Source organism: Fundulus heteroclitus, chromosome 2 (genome assembly GCF_011125445.2).
Source record: "Fundulus heteroclitus isolate FHET01 chromosome 2, MU-UCD_Fhet_4.1, whole genome shotgun sequence".
Classification (NCBI taxonomy): Eukaryota; Metazoa; Chordata; class Actinopteri; order Cyprinodontiformes; family Fundulidae; genus Fundulus; species Fundulus heteroclitus.
Genome location: NC_046362.1, coordinates 15,223,102 through 15,238,191, shown reverse-complemented (window position 1 = coordinate 15,238,191; position 15,090 = coordinate 15,223,102). Strand labels below are relative to the sequence as shown.

Genomic DNA, 15,090 nt, shown 5'->3' with positions numbered 1-15,090 from the left:
TTTCTTTTCTTTTTTTTACATCAGCTTTAAAGTCAAGTTCAGTTTGAGTCCCATTAGGTCATCTATGCTGTGAAGCCTTCATGTTTTACCCACTTATAACTCAGTTTTATTGAATATATTTTTCGTTTTTTACTTTATTCTGCCTTTATTCTACTACCTACCATGAAAAGCATGTTTGAAACCTGCTTAAATGTTATTTTCAAAAGGCTATTTTAACCTGCCAAAGAGTTTCATCCAAACGCATATTCTAATTTATTGAATATGACTGCATAAATAGATGATGATGTACAGTTTATTTAGACAAAATACATAAATTGATTTAAAAAGCCCTTTAAAACATCTAAACAAGGAGAGGCAAAACACATAAATAAAATCACAACACTCAAAACGATTAAAGAAAACCATTAAGTGAAAACAGTATGCACTAAGGAACATTAAAAACAAAACATTTTTGTACTCAAAAACATTAATTTACATGTTTCAGGAACAACCAATAGGACACTTAGGAACACCATGCACACATTACTCGCTGTGCTGTAGTACTTCTTCCAGCCAGCAGGTGGAGGCGTTTTCCGTGTACGGTTCAAAGAAAATCAAAATGGCGATCCCGAGAGCAGGTAGGTGGCCGCGTTGCTATGGTTATAGACCGCTTTCATCTGGAAACCTTTACAGAATAAATATAAAACATCGAAATACGTTAATCTTGTTCCTGTTCTTGAGGCACTCTGTTGACTCTACTTTAATCTCTATCGCTCCAGGAAGGTCTGCGGGTTTGGTATCCTTTTTTTAAAAACGCCATTTAAAGAGACGCGTGGATTGAAATGAATGAAAACACCGTGCCCAACCTGACCGCCGGAAGACTTAACTTCTGCTCCCAGCTCTCCTCCGTTACCCTGCAGCTGCTGCTGAACCTGACGGGCGTCTACTTCGCCTTCTATTTCCTCTTCACCCTCAGCCTAATCATCAAAAAGAGTCCGTGATGCCATGTGATACTCTCATTACCCGTGTTTTATTAAAATGACATGAAATGTTGGTAGTAAATACATGGGTGCTACAGCTGACAGTTACTATTATGTGCGCTGTTAGGCTTGGAGCTGCCTTATCCTTCCGATGCTCTGGCCTGTGATGTGGGTCTGCTGCTCCTCCTGGCTGCTCTGGAGTTTCTGCATCTCTACTGTGGTGAGAAAGCACACACATGGACCACTTTGAAAACTTGTTGAATTTCACTGTGAAATCGTTGCACACTACCCCCACTACACGGCATCTGTTAGTATGTTACAAGTAAGACTAATAGTGTTGTTTTCCTAATCATATTAATGTAATTAGGCCGATGAATAAATACTTTAGCTGGGACGTCACAACTTTGTTTACACTACATATTGAGATGTATGCGTCTATGCTGTTTTATTAAGTCTGAGAATTTTCTTCCAGTATTTTGTAGTTTAGGGTGAGAGTGGATAAAGTAATAGCAGTTTGTAAAATATTTGTTTTTCCAGGGTTTATTTTTTTATTTTCTATCTATCTATCTATCTATCTATCTATCTATCTATCTATCTATCTATCTATCTATCTATCTATCTATCTATCTATCTATCTAGCTAGCTAGCTAGCTAGCTAGCTATTAAGCTATTAAATACTGAGGCCACAATTCATTTATATACTACAAATGCTTCCCAAAATCAATGGATAAATCAGAGTTTAGGAAGAGTGATTATAGATGGAAATATGTCATAGAGAAAGACTAGTTTATTAACTGAAGATTATTATTTTTTTGTACAGCCAGGTATACCATCTAAACAGAAAATAAGAGAAAAGCGGCACACTCAGAAGAAAATAGTTAAAAAGGCCTTGTCCTGAGGAGTTATTAATCAAGAGCAGTCAAAGATTATCTCTGGCATAAAGCATAAAGGAATACATTTTGGGTGTATCTCTCCCAACTTTTATCTAACGTGTTTAGCACTTGAGAAGCGGTGCAGCGATAACGCCGATTACTAACTATCTGCCAATATCTGCAGGTGTGAAGGGCAATCTGATGGAGAGTGAGAGCTATATTTTTGGGAACCTCCTTGTGACGGCAGCAACTACCTTACTGACGGTCTACTTCCTGGTGTGGCAGACTTATGTAATGAGAGCAGATGTAATTATCAGCAGCGTCTTAGTCGCTGTCTATGGTGCAGACGGAGTCCTGGCTTTAAGCACCTTGGCCAGATTTGCCAGGTCAGTTCAGGTGTTATTCAATTTTTACTTGGCAGCCAATGGTATCACTTTCTTTGTTATTTTACAGCATTGATTCCTAAACGGAGGGAACGCTATCCTGATCATGATGAATTAATGAAACTCCCATGCATCCATCTGTTGTAGCAGCATATTCCTTCAGAGCAACATCTTAATATTTGTGGACAGTAAAAAAAAAAGAAGATATACACATACATATGATGTAACGCAAAGGCCTAGTTCTTTTATCCCCTCTTCAAAATAGGAAAGGCAAGAGAACATGGCAGTACTGCTTCTGTTTTTGTTTCTTTTTTCTCTGTGTTGTTAAAGCCTTGGCCGTTCACACTGAGTCTGGCTCTGTCGGAGGTTTTTTCCTATTAAAGGAGTTTTCCTTTTCACAGTCACCACATGCATGCGCAGTGATGAGGGATTGCTGCAAAATGAACACCTCAATGAATTCGATTGGGTTTCCTCGTGCAGACAACATTTTCCTCATGTGCATAATGAATCGAACTTGACTGCATTTATAACTGGGATCAAATTGGAATAAGTGTAATTGACTTCGAAACTGGATCATTTGTGTTGTAAAGGCCTTGAGATTACAATTGTTGTGAACTGACGCCATGCAAACCAGCTGAGTGGATTATCCTGCCACCATTCCCTGTCAGTGGCATGCAGGTGTGAGGGGCCACTGCTGTCAATTGGATCATTTCTGCAGTTTCCGGACCATTCCCTGTGAGGGGGATGGTCCAGTAACTAGAGAAAATCCTGAGATTGATTCTACAAATTACTTAAAATTAAAGAATCGTAAGACAGATTTACTTTTAAACCTTTGACAAAGTGTCATCCTACACTCCGACAAGAGATGTGTTAAATGTTGCTGTTACAGTTTAAAGCGCTTGAAATGATTAAAAGGTGACATGAGTCACTCAGCAATTTAAAACAGTGTCTAACCTTCAGAAATGATGTCAAATGACAAGTTTTTTTCCTCCCTACAATGTCGTATTTTACCTGGAAAGGATAGACAGTAAGGCGAATTAAAGTATCTGGTGTCAAACATTAGACACAACACTTCTTCCTCTGATAACGAGACCAGGGCTCCATTTATGTTGATCGACATGATATCCTGACGTAATTAGCATCTCATATGTTTGTTTTGAAATGCCTGACAGCATCGAGCTTTCTTTTGTTTCTCAGGCTATTGTTCAGGAATGGCTCCCCTTTAAGACCACGTCTGCATTATTAATATGGAGATCATTTAACCAAAATGACTCGCGGGCCTGATAGAGTGTCAGGACATTGTCAGTTCTTCCTTCTGAAATAAATTTAAATTCATGTTGGGATTGAAGCGAGGGATCCAAACGTCAGTCACAGTGGAAGAAAGTTAAAACACTGTGCGAATGGATGGGTCTGTTGTTTCCAAGGTGGATTGTTTAGGAAATGCATTTTAGGTAAGTTAATGGGTGATTCAGCACTATAACTGGTTTTAATGTCTTCTTCTTTCTTTTCTTATTTTTTTAGTGTTTATTCATGAAGAAGACTTCACTTCATCGTCGTGTGTCCTACAGCGAACTCAGGAGTTTACTACGTTTTCACAAATAGAAAACAAGATTTTTGTTAGTTATTATTATTCTTTGTTTTGATTGTTTGGGTGTTTTTAATATTAAATTTCTTTATTAAAGTTTTATTCCTTCTTTTGTATTATTTTTTTCCATTCGTACAGGCTAAGTATGAATAAAATGTACTAATAACTACAATATAATGCTTATTACCATATCATATCTTAAGTGTATTTATGTGGCTCCTTGAGATTATCTCTACCAAATGTGGATCAATAAGAAAATGTTTTGTTTAAGGGTTAAAAGTCAAAACCCGTTTATCCATCTGACCATTCATCCCTCTTTCCTCTGTCCTTCCTTCCAGTGTCTGGGTTTGCAGGTTCGATGTGTACGCCCTGAACCCTGTAGAAATATCTGCCATGAATTCACAGTAATCTTTGGTTGTTACATTAAAATATCTGTAGGAAACCAAGCATTGCCAAACGTGAGTGTCAGTGTACCCATTTTGTCCAGCAGAGGGTAGAATAGTCTTAGAATGCGAATATTGAAACAGTGTTTTTAGTACTTAGCTTCTTAAAAAATAGACTACCTGTTTTTTATGCTTGAATTTAAATGTGAAAACCATGTTCCAGGGCTGCTCTGGGCTTGCACACAGTAATGTCAGCTTAATACCAAAATAATAATGTGATATTACATAAACTGGTCCCAAAGTATGAAATCACAGAATAATCGAAACGTTTTACCACTGCGTCCTCTTTACAAGGGCTTCCTGGGTGTTATGTCAGTGCTAATCAACCTTCAGTGTTTGTCCATTAAGGCTCCACGTTTCTCAAACAGGTGATTTCTCAGCACATCTAGGTAGGTTAATGATCAAACCCAGTGACACGGTTCCCAAAGAAACCACTTTCTAAACAAATCACATGTCAGAGTGCTTGAGGTTGAGCAATAGGTGAGCACAGATAAACACCGACTGCAGCCCGGCCTTGCTGAAACCCAATGGGTCCCTTATTATTCTGGCTTTCAGTTTCAACACTACAACTTTACTTGCTCACATAATTTGCTCTTCCCAAGAACAGCATTGTGTGGATAATTTTTTATTTTTTTTTTGGAGTGACCAAAGACAACTCATTGTTAGTGAGTGATACTGAAACCTGGGCACCGATCCATGCAGTCACCACAAGGAATCCAGACAATTTAGACCAGCTTGTGCTTACTGCACAGCAGAAGACAACAATACATCTTTTTGCAACAGTAGTTTTCCATCTTTTCTGTTACCTATAGCTCCAAAGCCTCAGCACCCTATATATATATATATATATATATATATATATATATATATATATATATATATATATATATATATATATATATAATGTGTGTGTGTGTGTGTGTGTAATACAGATAGCCTTTGTTGCTCTCAAGTTGAAGCTGCGAAAAAGCACCTTAAAATGAAATGTTACTTGGTAAGTTAAAGTAATAACATGTACATATTTTACATAACAGACTATGTGTGTTTTTTTCCGTTTTCCACACAAAGGGAAACTCCCTCTTGTGTCAACAAAAAAAAAAAAGAAAGATCTCAATCAAATTGCTTTCTTACAACCACCGTCAATTCAACAGCAGCCCAGGAAGCATGATGGCATAAACTCAGAACGAGCTTTGGGGCTGAAACGTGCTAAAATGTCTTTAAAGTGCGACTGGAAAGTTTGGAGACAAATTAACCACAAACCAACCAACAAAGTGAGATCTGAGCCTGGCCACGCCCCCTTTTTGGGTTGAGTTACCTGCTCAGTCACCATCCCTCACCTGCACCGCCTCTCCTGCTTCAGTTGCTGCTTTCTCAGAAGTGACATTTCACCACAGGAGGCTCGTTTACTGCGTCGGACTTGTTTCCTTTTCTAAAATATAAAGGAAAGCTCGTTGGCTTTGACAGTTTTCCCGCGGAGTGATCTTTCTTTCAGCGGTTCTGCACAGACCTTTAGGGATGGCCGGCTGACGTCTGAACCCACGTGCGATCAGCTCAAACATCCAGACGGCAAAACTGCTCTGTGAGTCTCTAAACTGGTGGCAAACGTAGGCTACTCTTCTGATTCCCGACGTAAAACTTTGAAGTTGTTGTTTTGTAAACGTCATTCAGTGAGTTTTCAACAACGACCTCTTGCAGCGCTGATGCTTGGTTTTCTCATATGAATTCGCCTTTTAATTTTAAAATGTTTTTATGCAAAGCACGTCACTCTGGTATATTAAGTCCTTTAGGGTCTTTGAAATACGGAATCTGTCAGTTGAATTCTTTTTTTTTTTTTTTTTAGAAATGAGTGTTTAGGGTAAACAGTGTTAAGATTCAAAGATCTGTGCACATCATCAACAATCTAAGGCAGTGGTCCTCAGACTATTTTTTTAAAAAAAAGTCCTGCCTCAAAGAGCCACCATAATGGGAGACATCTTAACAGCATGACAGGATTTGATTTTGTTGCGGAAATAAGAAAATAAAAAGAACAATCTTCCTTCTTCTGTATGTTGGGATAAAGGCCATCGTATAGCTCACCTGCTTCTAGTGTAAGCTGAAAAACAGAACAGGAATTCCCCGTTGCAAAGATGAAAAAATGTTTCCCACCAACTCAGGCCTCAAAATCCAATATGGTTGCCGTTAAAAAACAAAAAAAACAAAACATCGACTGCTAAGTGAAATGGAGCAGCCATTAGTACAATCAACCGTTGGAGCACAAACGGCAGGTGCAGACTCAACAACAATAACGCATATTTTTCCAGGTTGGAAAATTAAACAGGAATTCCAGCTGGGAAAGTTGGTCATTTCTTACCAGCCCTAAAAATGCAATGTTGCTGCCACATGTTTGAAACACAGATGCATTATTACGCTGTTTATATGTACTTCTGTCATACTGTATCTCATTCAGTTACTACCCATTCGTAGTACTGGCCATCTTCCATCCATCCATCCATTTTCTGAACCGCTTAATCCCTCATGGGGTCGCGGGGGTTGCTTTTCTTAATTAACTTGTTACTACAGTTCTTTGGATGCATGAAATGCAGAAAAATACACTTTCATTATATAGCTAATATTCCTGGTCAGTAAAAGTAGTATAATTTCCAGACCCAAGTTTGGATTTTGGGGGTCTATGGAATTTAACATTTCTTGCATTGCAGCCACTTTTGGAGTAGCTTTTGATTACATTTTGTGCTTATTGGCTTTAGACACAGTCCATCATTCAGTGGTTGATTTGCTTCTTTACACGAATTGTTGACACCAAAATGTGGCACTAAAGGCAGCACTAAGGTGTCATCAGTGGTACTCTCACCTAGCCTGGCCAGCCTCGCTTTCAAGTCTGGAACTGCTGCCAAAATGCCCTCGTTCCTGATACCAACCAATCACAGGCGTTGGCGGGCTTTATATGTTGAGTGACGTGTAGCGCCTGAGAATCCCTCAGCCAAAACAAACAAGATGGCCGCCGCTATGGAGCATACGTTTGCTAGTGGGCTTTCTTGTGTTTTAAGAAGAATCATTCATCGTAGTCTCCATTCGACCACAGCTCGCCATGTTGAATTATATTGTGAAATGTTGTCAGGGGAAGTCTATTGGTGCCTTTTTTACGCCACGTCCACAGTTTCCCTTATTGGTTTATTTTGTGCCTGTTAACCCCAAGCTTTATAGACCTTATAGACCTTCCAGACTAACTTTAGCTGTATCAAAGAGAGGCTAAAGTTAGTCTGGCTGGCCATGCTAACTCTCACCGCAGTCTGAGAGCAACTGATGTAAAGATACCCCGGGGCTTTTGGTCTCACCCTTTGTTTAGACAATCTCTGTTTGCAGAAGGCACCGAGGAGCAGCTAATAACGCTGGAGCTGTGATTTATGTTGTATCTGATTAGTCTGATGGCAAATGTACTTAGATCAGCCCCACCAACAGTCTCACTGATTCAGAAATTGCAATTTACTATTTAGCTGTTTTTCTGTTGTTCCCTTTGTTTAAAGGGGGTCACCGTTCAATTGATCACCAAGCACATAGATGTCATTTTACACATAAAAGATATAATTTACCCCATAAAAGCTTGAGAGATGATTAAAATAACTGGTTATTAATCAAGATATATTTGACTTTTATTGTTCTATGTATTTAGTCATTAGCTATGTACTGTATCTTTTTAGGGGGCAACTTTTTTTTTTAAATCTGTGATCAATATAAACAAGTTTAAATAAACAAAATGTAATTCAACAATGTTGTTTTAAACCAAAAAGGCAGCTGATGAAAATTGTGCCACAATGCAACAAATAAACAAAATTATTATTGATGTTAGTAATAGTTATAGTGAAACTTTAAAAACCTTTTTTAATTATCAACATATATAATTTTTGAAAATCTTTGGAAGATTTATTGAAAACAATTTGATGTAAAAATTCATTGATAAAAATCAACTCAACTCAACTCAACTCAAACTTTATTTATAAAGCACATTTAAAACAACCGGTGTTGACCAAAGTGCTGTACAGAAATTACAGTTGCAGAGTATAAGATAAAAACTGAATGCTAAAATACATAAACACAATGCAAAAGAAAAATTTAATGCAGATAAAATATAATAGGATAAATGTTTCAATTATAATAAAATAAATGTTAAAACAAAATATAATTTTGCCAAATGTCCACCTAGACTTGATTAAAAGCCAGGGAGAAGAAATGTGTTTTTAGAGAGGATTTAAAAACCTCCAAGGAGCCTGCCGATCGAATATGCCAAGGCAAGTTATTCCAGAGTCTCGGTGCCGCTGCCATAAAGGCACGGCCACCTTTGGTTTTAAGTCTGGTTTTAGGCATGGCCAGTAGCAACTGATTAGAGGATCTCAGTGTTCTGGCCGGGACATGGATTTTGAGAAGCTCCGTCAAATACTGGGGGGCTAGACCATTAAGAGCTTTAAAAACAAACAATAAAATTTTAAAATCTATTCTAAAAACAACCGGAAGCCAGTGCAGCGAGGCTAGAACGGGTGATATGTGGTCACGTTTACATGTGCCAGTAAGGAGACAGGCAGCTGCATTTTGTACCAAAAAATTAGAGATTATTATGTTTTAAAATTATGTGACGATGGTGATTATTATTGTTATTATTATTGTTGTTTTTAATCTTTATCTTGTTTCTTACCACTGCCACTATCACATTTCACCATGCGGTGTGGTGTATTGACAGCATCATGCTTTGGGGATGCTTTTCTTTAGTAGGGACAAGGAAGTTGATGTGGGGTTAAAGGGAAGATAGATGGAGCAAAATACAGGGACAGGGGGCGTAAGTTCGTCTTTCAGCAAAATAGTAAAAAAAGAAAAAAAGAAAAAGGTATGTAATTATTTTAGTACTATTTAGTTATTTCATTGTTTCTGTGCTGCAGGGAAACATGAAAGAGATTAAGCTGTCATGACAGTGTATCAAAAAGATTAACATCTGGTTAAGGTGCGCCGGAACTCCTCTTCAGACTAATAATTTTTGACCACAGCATTATTATTCCATGCCCATTGACCGGGACTGATAAAATAAAATCATGTCCTTCTGCACGCAGGCAGGCAATAATTAACCTTTAAAAAAAGATCTGCTTAGTTTTTTTTACTAAAACCTATTTATCTAATTATATTTTATACATTTTTGATTATATCTCATTGTTGGTTTCCAATGTCTCCAATTAATGAAAAATTAAATGTACTTATTTAATTATTGAACTGTGTCCCCTTTGAACCTCATTAGATAATACAAAATCTTAATATTACTGATGTTTTTTTTTTTCTTCAATCAGAGAACATCAATAATGTGTATTTCATTAAGATGTGTACCTTTTGGTGCTGCAACATTTCATCTCTTTATCTCTCTGTTTTTTAATCATGTGTCACATTTGGTCCTAATTACATCATATATTTCTGTGGGTCAGAGGAAAGAGGTGTCATGTGGTTTTACTGGTTGTAAATACGGCTACCAAGTGTGCCACACATCTAACACTAATGCATGAACCACGGTTCTTTTAATGGAAATATCTCCTGCATTTATAGCTGATTCAGTTAAATGGCCTCAGATCAGATAGGTGTTATCTCTTTTTTTTTTTTAGGGTCCCGTAGATCAAAGTCCAAACTGCTCATGTAAGAGCAAAATCCGATTTTGATAGCTATTACACAACTCATCGCTGTCAGTGTTTTCTGGTTCTGCTGTATGTTAAACGCCGTTGTTAGCTGGCTGAACAGCCTTTAACAGAAAATACAAGACACTTAAGAGCACATGCTGTAAGTACTGAGTTGTTTTTCATTGCAAAGGTTCATGGACCTTCCGCTGTGTTACGAAGCGCATTTCTCAGAACTGAAAAGCATATTATCAGGAAAAGTTTATTGTCTTAGAGCTTTTACCGTGGTTTTAGCAGAAAGCTTAGCGCTCTGCAGGTTTGTGCCACAACCTTGAGTTGTAAACTCTTTTAAAAATGTTTGTCTAGACTTTGTGTGAGCAATTATACACTTCAAAGTCTTCTTACTCTTATTTTTACATATAGCCATACTTATTGGCTACGCCTTTCAGTAAATTCAGATTTCATTGCGGTAACATCATTTTATGATACAGTTCTCTATTTTTTTAATCTTCCGTACCGTCCTTCTTACTGTATATGCTGAAAAGATCAATATAGCTCTTTGTAAAAACTTGTTTCCGTTGTTTAAGGCTAATTTATTACAGTTCTGCCTGTAGATATGGGCAAGTCTAGACAGGTACCTATTTTCCTTTACACGTTGACTGATCATTGAAATTCAGCACACGTACGTTTTACTTGAATGGCATGTTCACATGTCTTTCTCATTTTGAGGAGTGCCTAAGAAAGAAATAGATGTCTGTGTCACTTCATAGTTGTACACCCAGGAAGCAGGAGTTATTATTGATAGTTGATAAAAATAAATCAATTAATAAACACTCTGACCACTAAAGTTAATTATTAGTTACAAAAAGGCTTCAGATGCATTCCTTTTATCGGAATTAAACGTGCTAATTAGTCTGACACTTGGCTTTATGTTAACCCCCCCCATACCAAAGGCTATGTACAGATAACTGTTTTAGGACTGGTTATTAAGCCTGTAGTTATCTTTAAAAAGCACTAACAGGTGCCTAATATCATACCTTGAGCTGAGCTAATTTGCACACCCAAGATAATTTTTCATTATGAAAAACTGAGGTTATAGCATGTATATAACCGTATTACGTAACAGGGCAAGTTCAACCAATTGATGTCACCACAAGTAGATAAACAGTAGAAATAAGGATATTGTAAAGTGGTTTTATAAGTTATCTAGATAATCAGGTATCTTCTTCAGTTTATGTTTTTGGGATGATTTTGTATGCCCGGTGCCCTCCACACCTGTTGCCACCATGGAAGAAGACGCGTAAACAATTTATGACACTTCTTTTTGTCTGAGCTTCATTACCAATACATTCATAGTTAAAATCAGTATTTATGCATCTTAAAATGAAGGTAAAAAAACTAAGATCACTGGAAAGTTGAGAAAAGGGGAAATCATTTTAGACTTTTACTTGTAAAATGTTTAGGAACCGTGGTAAAATCAGCAGGATTGAATCTGAGGGTATTAGCTGTTGGTCTGTTGTTTTTTGTAAGCATGTGCAAGGTTAAGTATAATCACATAAGGAATAGCTATAGCAAATTTCAACATAAAGTAAAAAAAAAAAATACTAAAAGTAACACTTATAAGGGCCAACGGTGTAGTTAAAATGTTAAATGCCACCACTTGTTGAATTTGGACATATTTTTCTGTCTACTATTTACAGTTAGAAATTGTGACTATTACCAGTACTGTTCACATAATTTATGAAATAAATATAACAAGAAAAATTCAGTTGTATACTTTACTGTTTCAGTTGATCAGATTTTCTGTAAACTTCGGTAATCCATGTCTCCCTGTTTCCACATGGACTAAATAAATGACACATAGGCCCATTTCTCTAAGCCAATCTTTAAATGGGAAAAACAAGAGAACAATGCCATTTAATAAGGCATATAGGTAGTGATGTTTATGAATCGGGAAAGGGTTACAAGAAAATAGATAATCAGCTTAATATGCCCATATCTACAGCTTAAAACAGCTGGAACTGTGGTGAACAAAGCTGGACTAGAACCAACTTTATATTATCAGCACACAAAATGAGGAAGATCATTGGGAAGGTAAGCAATAGGCACACTCTGGGGAAAACTACAGCAAAGAGTGCCATCCGTGGGTCCCCAAGTCTCCATAAGATTAAAAAAACATACATTTTTAGGCTTTAGTAGCCATTGTTACCAGAGGTGCCAAAGTCAGTGTACCTATTAAGATAAAGATATCATTGCTCCGTGGAAAGCAGCCTAACAGCGGGCTAAGTGCAGGTGCACAGATGGCCTTGCGCTGTGAGGTTGACGACACATGAAGCCCAGCCTGTCCTTTTCTGGCCTCAAGCACCTCCTGTGTGCTGGCAGCAAGCCAGAACCACAGACAATAGCATGGAGAGGCGATGACCTGAGAGATAAGATCAGGAAGAGCAGTCCGCCGCAGATTTCACTCACGTAATGTAAATACTCTTTGTCATGGTAGTTTTAAGTCATGATCTCCACTAAGAATACTGCTGTGAACACATGTCTAACTGTCAAACTGAGTATTTTGTTCTTCCAACACCCACAGTCTGGATGACCAATTTGTGTTCAGGGGGCCATTTGTGGCCCTAGGGATACTTCAGCGTGGCAGTTCAAATATGGTGCCAATTTGGCCCTCCAGCAAATGGAGTTGATGTAGATGGATACCTTTTGCATTTTTGAAGGATTAGATTTTCAATGACAAATATGTATCGTGTTAAACGGAAGATGTTATGTACATATATTTCTGTTTTATAAGACTTTTTTCATTTTAATATGATTGAAGTTAGGGTCAAAAGTCCCACCGTCTTTGTCTACAAAAAAAAAAAAAAAAAAAAACACAGGCACGCCCATTCATTAAACTTTGCTAAATACAGGAAGGATTTTTGTTTTATTAGCCTTTTTTTCCACTTTCATTTTATTATCGTACTGGGTGGGGCCAAAAATCTAGTGACTTTTTCTCAAAAAAAGACTTGGGCACACCCATTCCGTAAACTTTGGTCAGTACAGCAAGGAATTTTGTTTTTGTTGCCGGGAACAGACAAAAAAACCTTTTCAAACCAGCAAAACGGAAAACGTTCAACTCAAAAAGTTAGGAAACCTCACTTCTTTCTTTTTAGTAATGTAAATGCTTGAGCCCCTTTCTTGGATCTATGATAACTTATTCTTGATGTGATTGATTAATTTATAAAGAGCTTTAAAACATTATAATAGGGAGACCAAAGCGCATAACAATAAAATGATAACACTTAAAAAGATCACAGAAAACAAGTCAGTTAAAAGAGTGTGCTAAAAAAAACAACAATTAAAGCCTTTTTGAACAAATGTGTTTTTTAAAAAGGCCTGGCTTGGTGATGGCATGAAGGTCCAAAGGAAGCTGGTACCAGAGTGTGGGTACCACCACTAAAAAAGGCCCGGTCACCCCAGCGTTAACACCTTATCCTTGGAAAATGCAGTAAAAGCTGACTGGATGAGCTCAGGGGCCTGCCATGGACACATACACTGAAAAGTTTAGTTAAATAAGGAGCTCTGAGGGCATTTAGAGACTTAAAACAAATGGTAAAAGTTTAAATTCTGAACTGAACAGGGAAGTGGAGCACTAGAAGAGGTAAAACTATTAATCATGACAGGGGTAGGTTTATCTTCCAGATTAGAGGTGAACCACTTCAGCGCCGTGCCACTGATAACGACACAGTGGTTCAATCGGGACGAGAGAACAGAGCGATCCACTGTGTCAAAGGCTGCTGTGAGGTCCAACAAAACAAGAACCACAGAGGGCTTCTGATCAACAGGCGTAGCTATAACATTATGTACTAATAAAAAAGCAGACTCTGTTCTACATCTTGACCCCAAGCCAGACTGACAGTTTTTTAAAGATGCCATTGCTTTTTGAAGGTTGAAGTTGAACAAAAAAAATTTTTTTTTTCAAAAACCTTGCAAACAAAAGACAAAATAGAAATTGGTCTAAGATTAATAAAACCTAGGCATCCAGGTGAGTTTTTTTTTTATAAGAAGGGATCTAACAACATTGTGGGTTCCAATGAGGCCAATTTGATTAAAGTACCTTTTGAAAGTAACAACCTTTAAGCAAGTATTAAACATACTTTGCATTAACATCACATTTCTGTACTAAAATGTATTTTTATATTGTTTGATGTAATATTTTAATCTTATATGCTTCTTTTTCATTATTTGTAAGCAAAACACCATCATTATTAACAGAAATAAGGGCTTTAAAACATCAGTCTGCGAGTAATTAATGTACAGTATATAATGTGATTACCATAGTTATGATATTAAAATTTATTGAATATTACTGTACCTTCAACCTGCTGTGGTGCAAAAAAGTACATTATGAACTGCTCAGTATAGTAAATGCAAGACTTGCCACGCAGTGTGGTTGATAAACGGCACAGAGCCAAACACAAGGCCAGTTTCCAAAAGCTGATGCTGCCAGAAATCTTTCAAAGTCTGCTGGTGACACAGGATTTGAACCTGTTGTTGCCTGTTAATAATACAAACATAGCTGGTACCGTGCAGCAGAATGGGGCTCTGTAATGTTTAAAAGTCACATTCGCTGTCAACTGTTGGCTGACTTTTCTCATTAACAGCTAAAACATTTATTAGGCTTCCAAGATGTATAAAAAGCATTATTTGCCCCTCTAGAACCCACTTTTGCTTCATTGACTACTATTGGCTTCATTTGGTTAAAGGTAGTAGGGAATATTGTTCTGTTCGCTTAGATGCCTGTGGACTTGATGTTTATTGCGTAACCCGTCTGTTCAGGCATTCACAGCTAAGCCTGAGGCCTGAGGCGGAAGGGCGTGAGAAGGTTTTGCTTTGTCCTTTCCTGCTCCTCCCAGTTTTAGAAGCAGGGCTCTGTTACACATTGCTTTGTCAACTTGAAAGTCACCCTAATGATGCTAAACAAATAGTGTCTGGGTGTGAAAAATCCATCTAAATGAATGTGCTTTAGTTATGCACGCATGCTTATCGGACGGCTGTATCTAATTACGCACTACATATCAGCCTACTGTTCCCCAACAACCCCCCCCCCCCCCACACACACACACTCACACACACACACACACACACACACACACGACTACAAGCATTGCTGGACACCACACCTTGCTCGGAACAGGCTGTACACCTCAAAGTCAGATCTGACCTA

The 15,090-nt window shown here is 37.7% G+C and overlaps 2 protein-coding genes across 3 annotated transcripts in view; both read left to right on the top strand.

The window, feature by feature from the left end:
* Positions 1-579: 579 nt before the first annotated feature.
* LOC105927912 (transmembrane protein 80) lies at positions 580-3,901 on the top strand. 2 transcript variants are annotated; one of them, XM_012864904.3, is made up of 6 exons: positions 580-617; positions 759-775; positions 879-972; positions 1,087-1,179; positions 2,016-2,217; positions 3,736-3,901. In XM_012864904.3, the coding sequence occupies exons 1-6, from the start codon at positions 599-601 to the stop codon at positions 3,746-3,748; spliced, it is 438 nt and encodes a 145-aa protein (XP_012720358.3). In that variant the 5' UTR covers positions 580-598; the 3' UTR covers positions 3,749-3,901. The 2 variants fall into 2 exon arrangements, with proteins under 2 accessions (XP_012720358.3, XP_036004796.1); XM_036148903.1 differs by lacking the exons at positions 580-617; positions 759-775 and having other exon boundaries at positions 783-972.
* A 1,672-nt stretch (positions 3,902-5,573) lies between these two features.
* LOC105928211 (epidermal growth factor receptor kinase substrate 8-like protein 2) overlaps positions 5,574-15,090 on the top strand; it is a 42,246-nt gene continuing 32,729 nt past the window's right edge. The window contains exon 1 of the mRNA XM_012865362.3: positions 5,574-5,821. The gene's annotated coding sequence lies outside the window, so the exon portion shown is untranslated. The remainder of the gene's footprint in view (positions 5,822-15,090) is intronic.

Coding starts and splice junctions, on each gene's coding strand:
- LOC105927912 (XM_036148903.1), top strand. CDS start 822: ATGAATGAAAACACCGTGCCCAACCTGACCGCCGGAAGACTTAACTTC. Junction 973..1,086: donor CAGCCTAATCATCAAAAAGA/GTCCGTGATGCC, acceptor GTGCGCTGTTAG/GCTTGGAGCTGCCTTATCCT. Junction 1,180..2,015: donor GTTTCTGCATCTCTACTGTG/GTGAGAAAGCAC, acceptor CAATATCTGCAG/GTGTGAAGGGCAATCTGATG.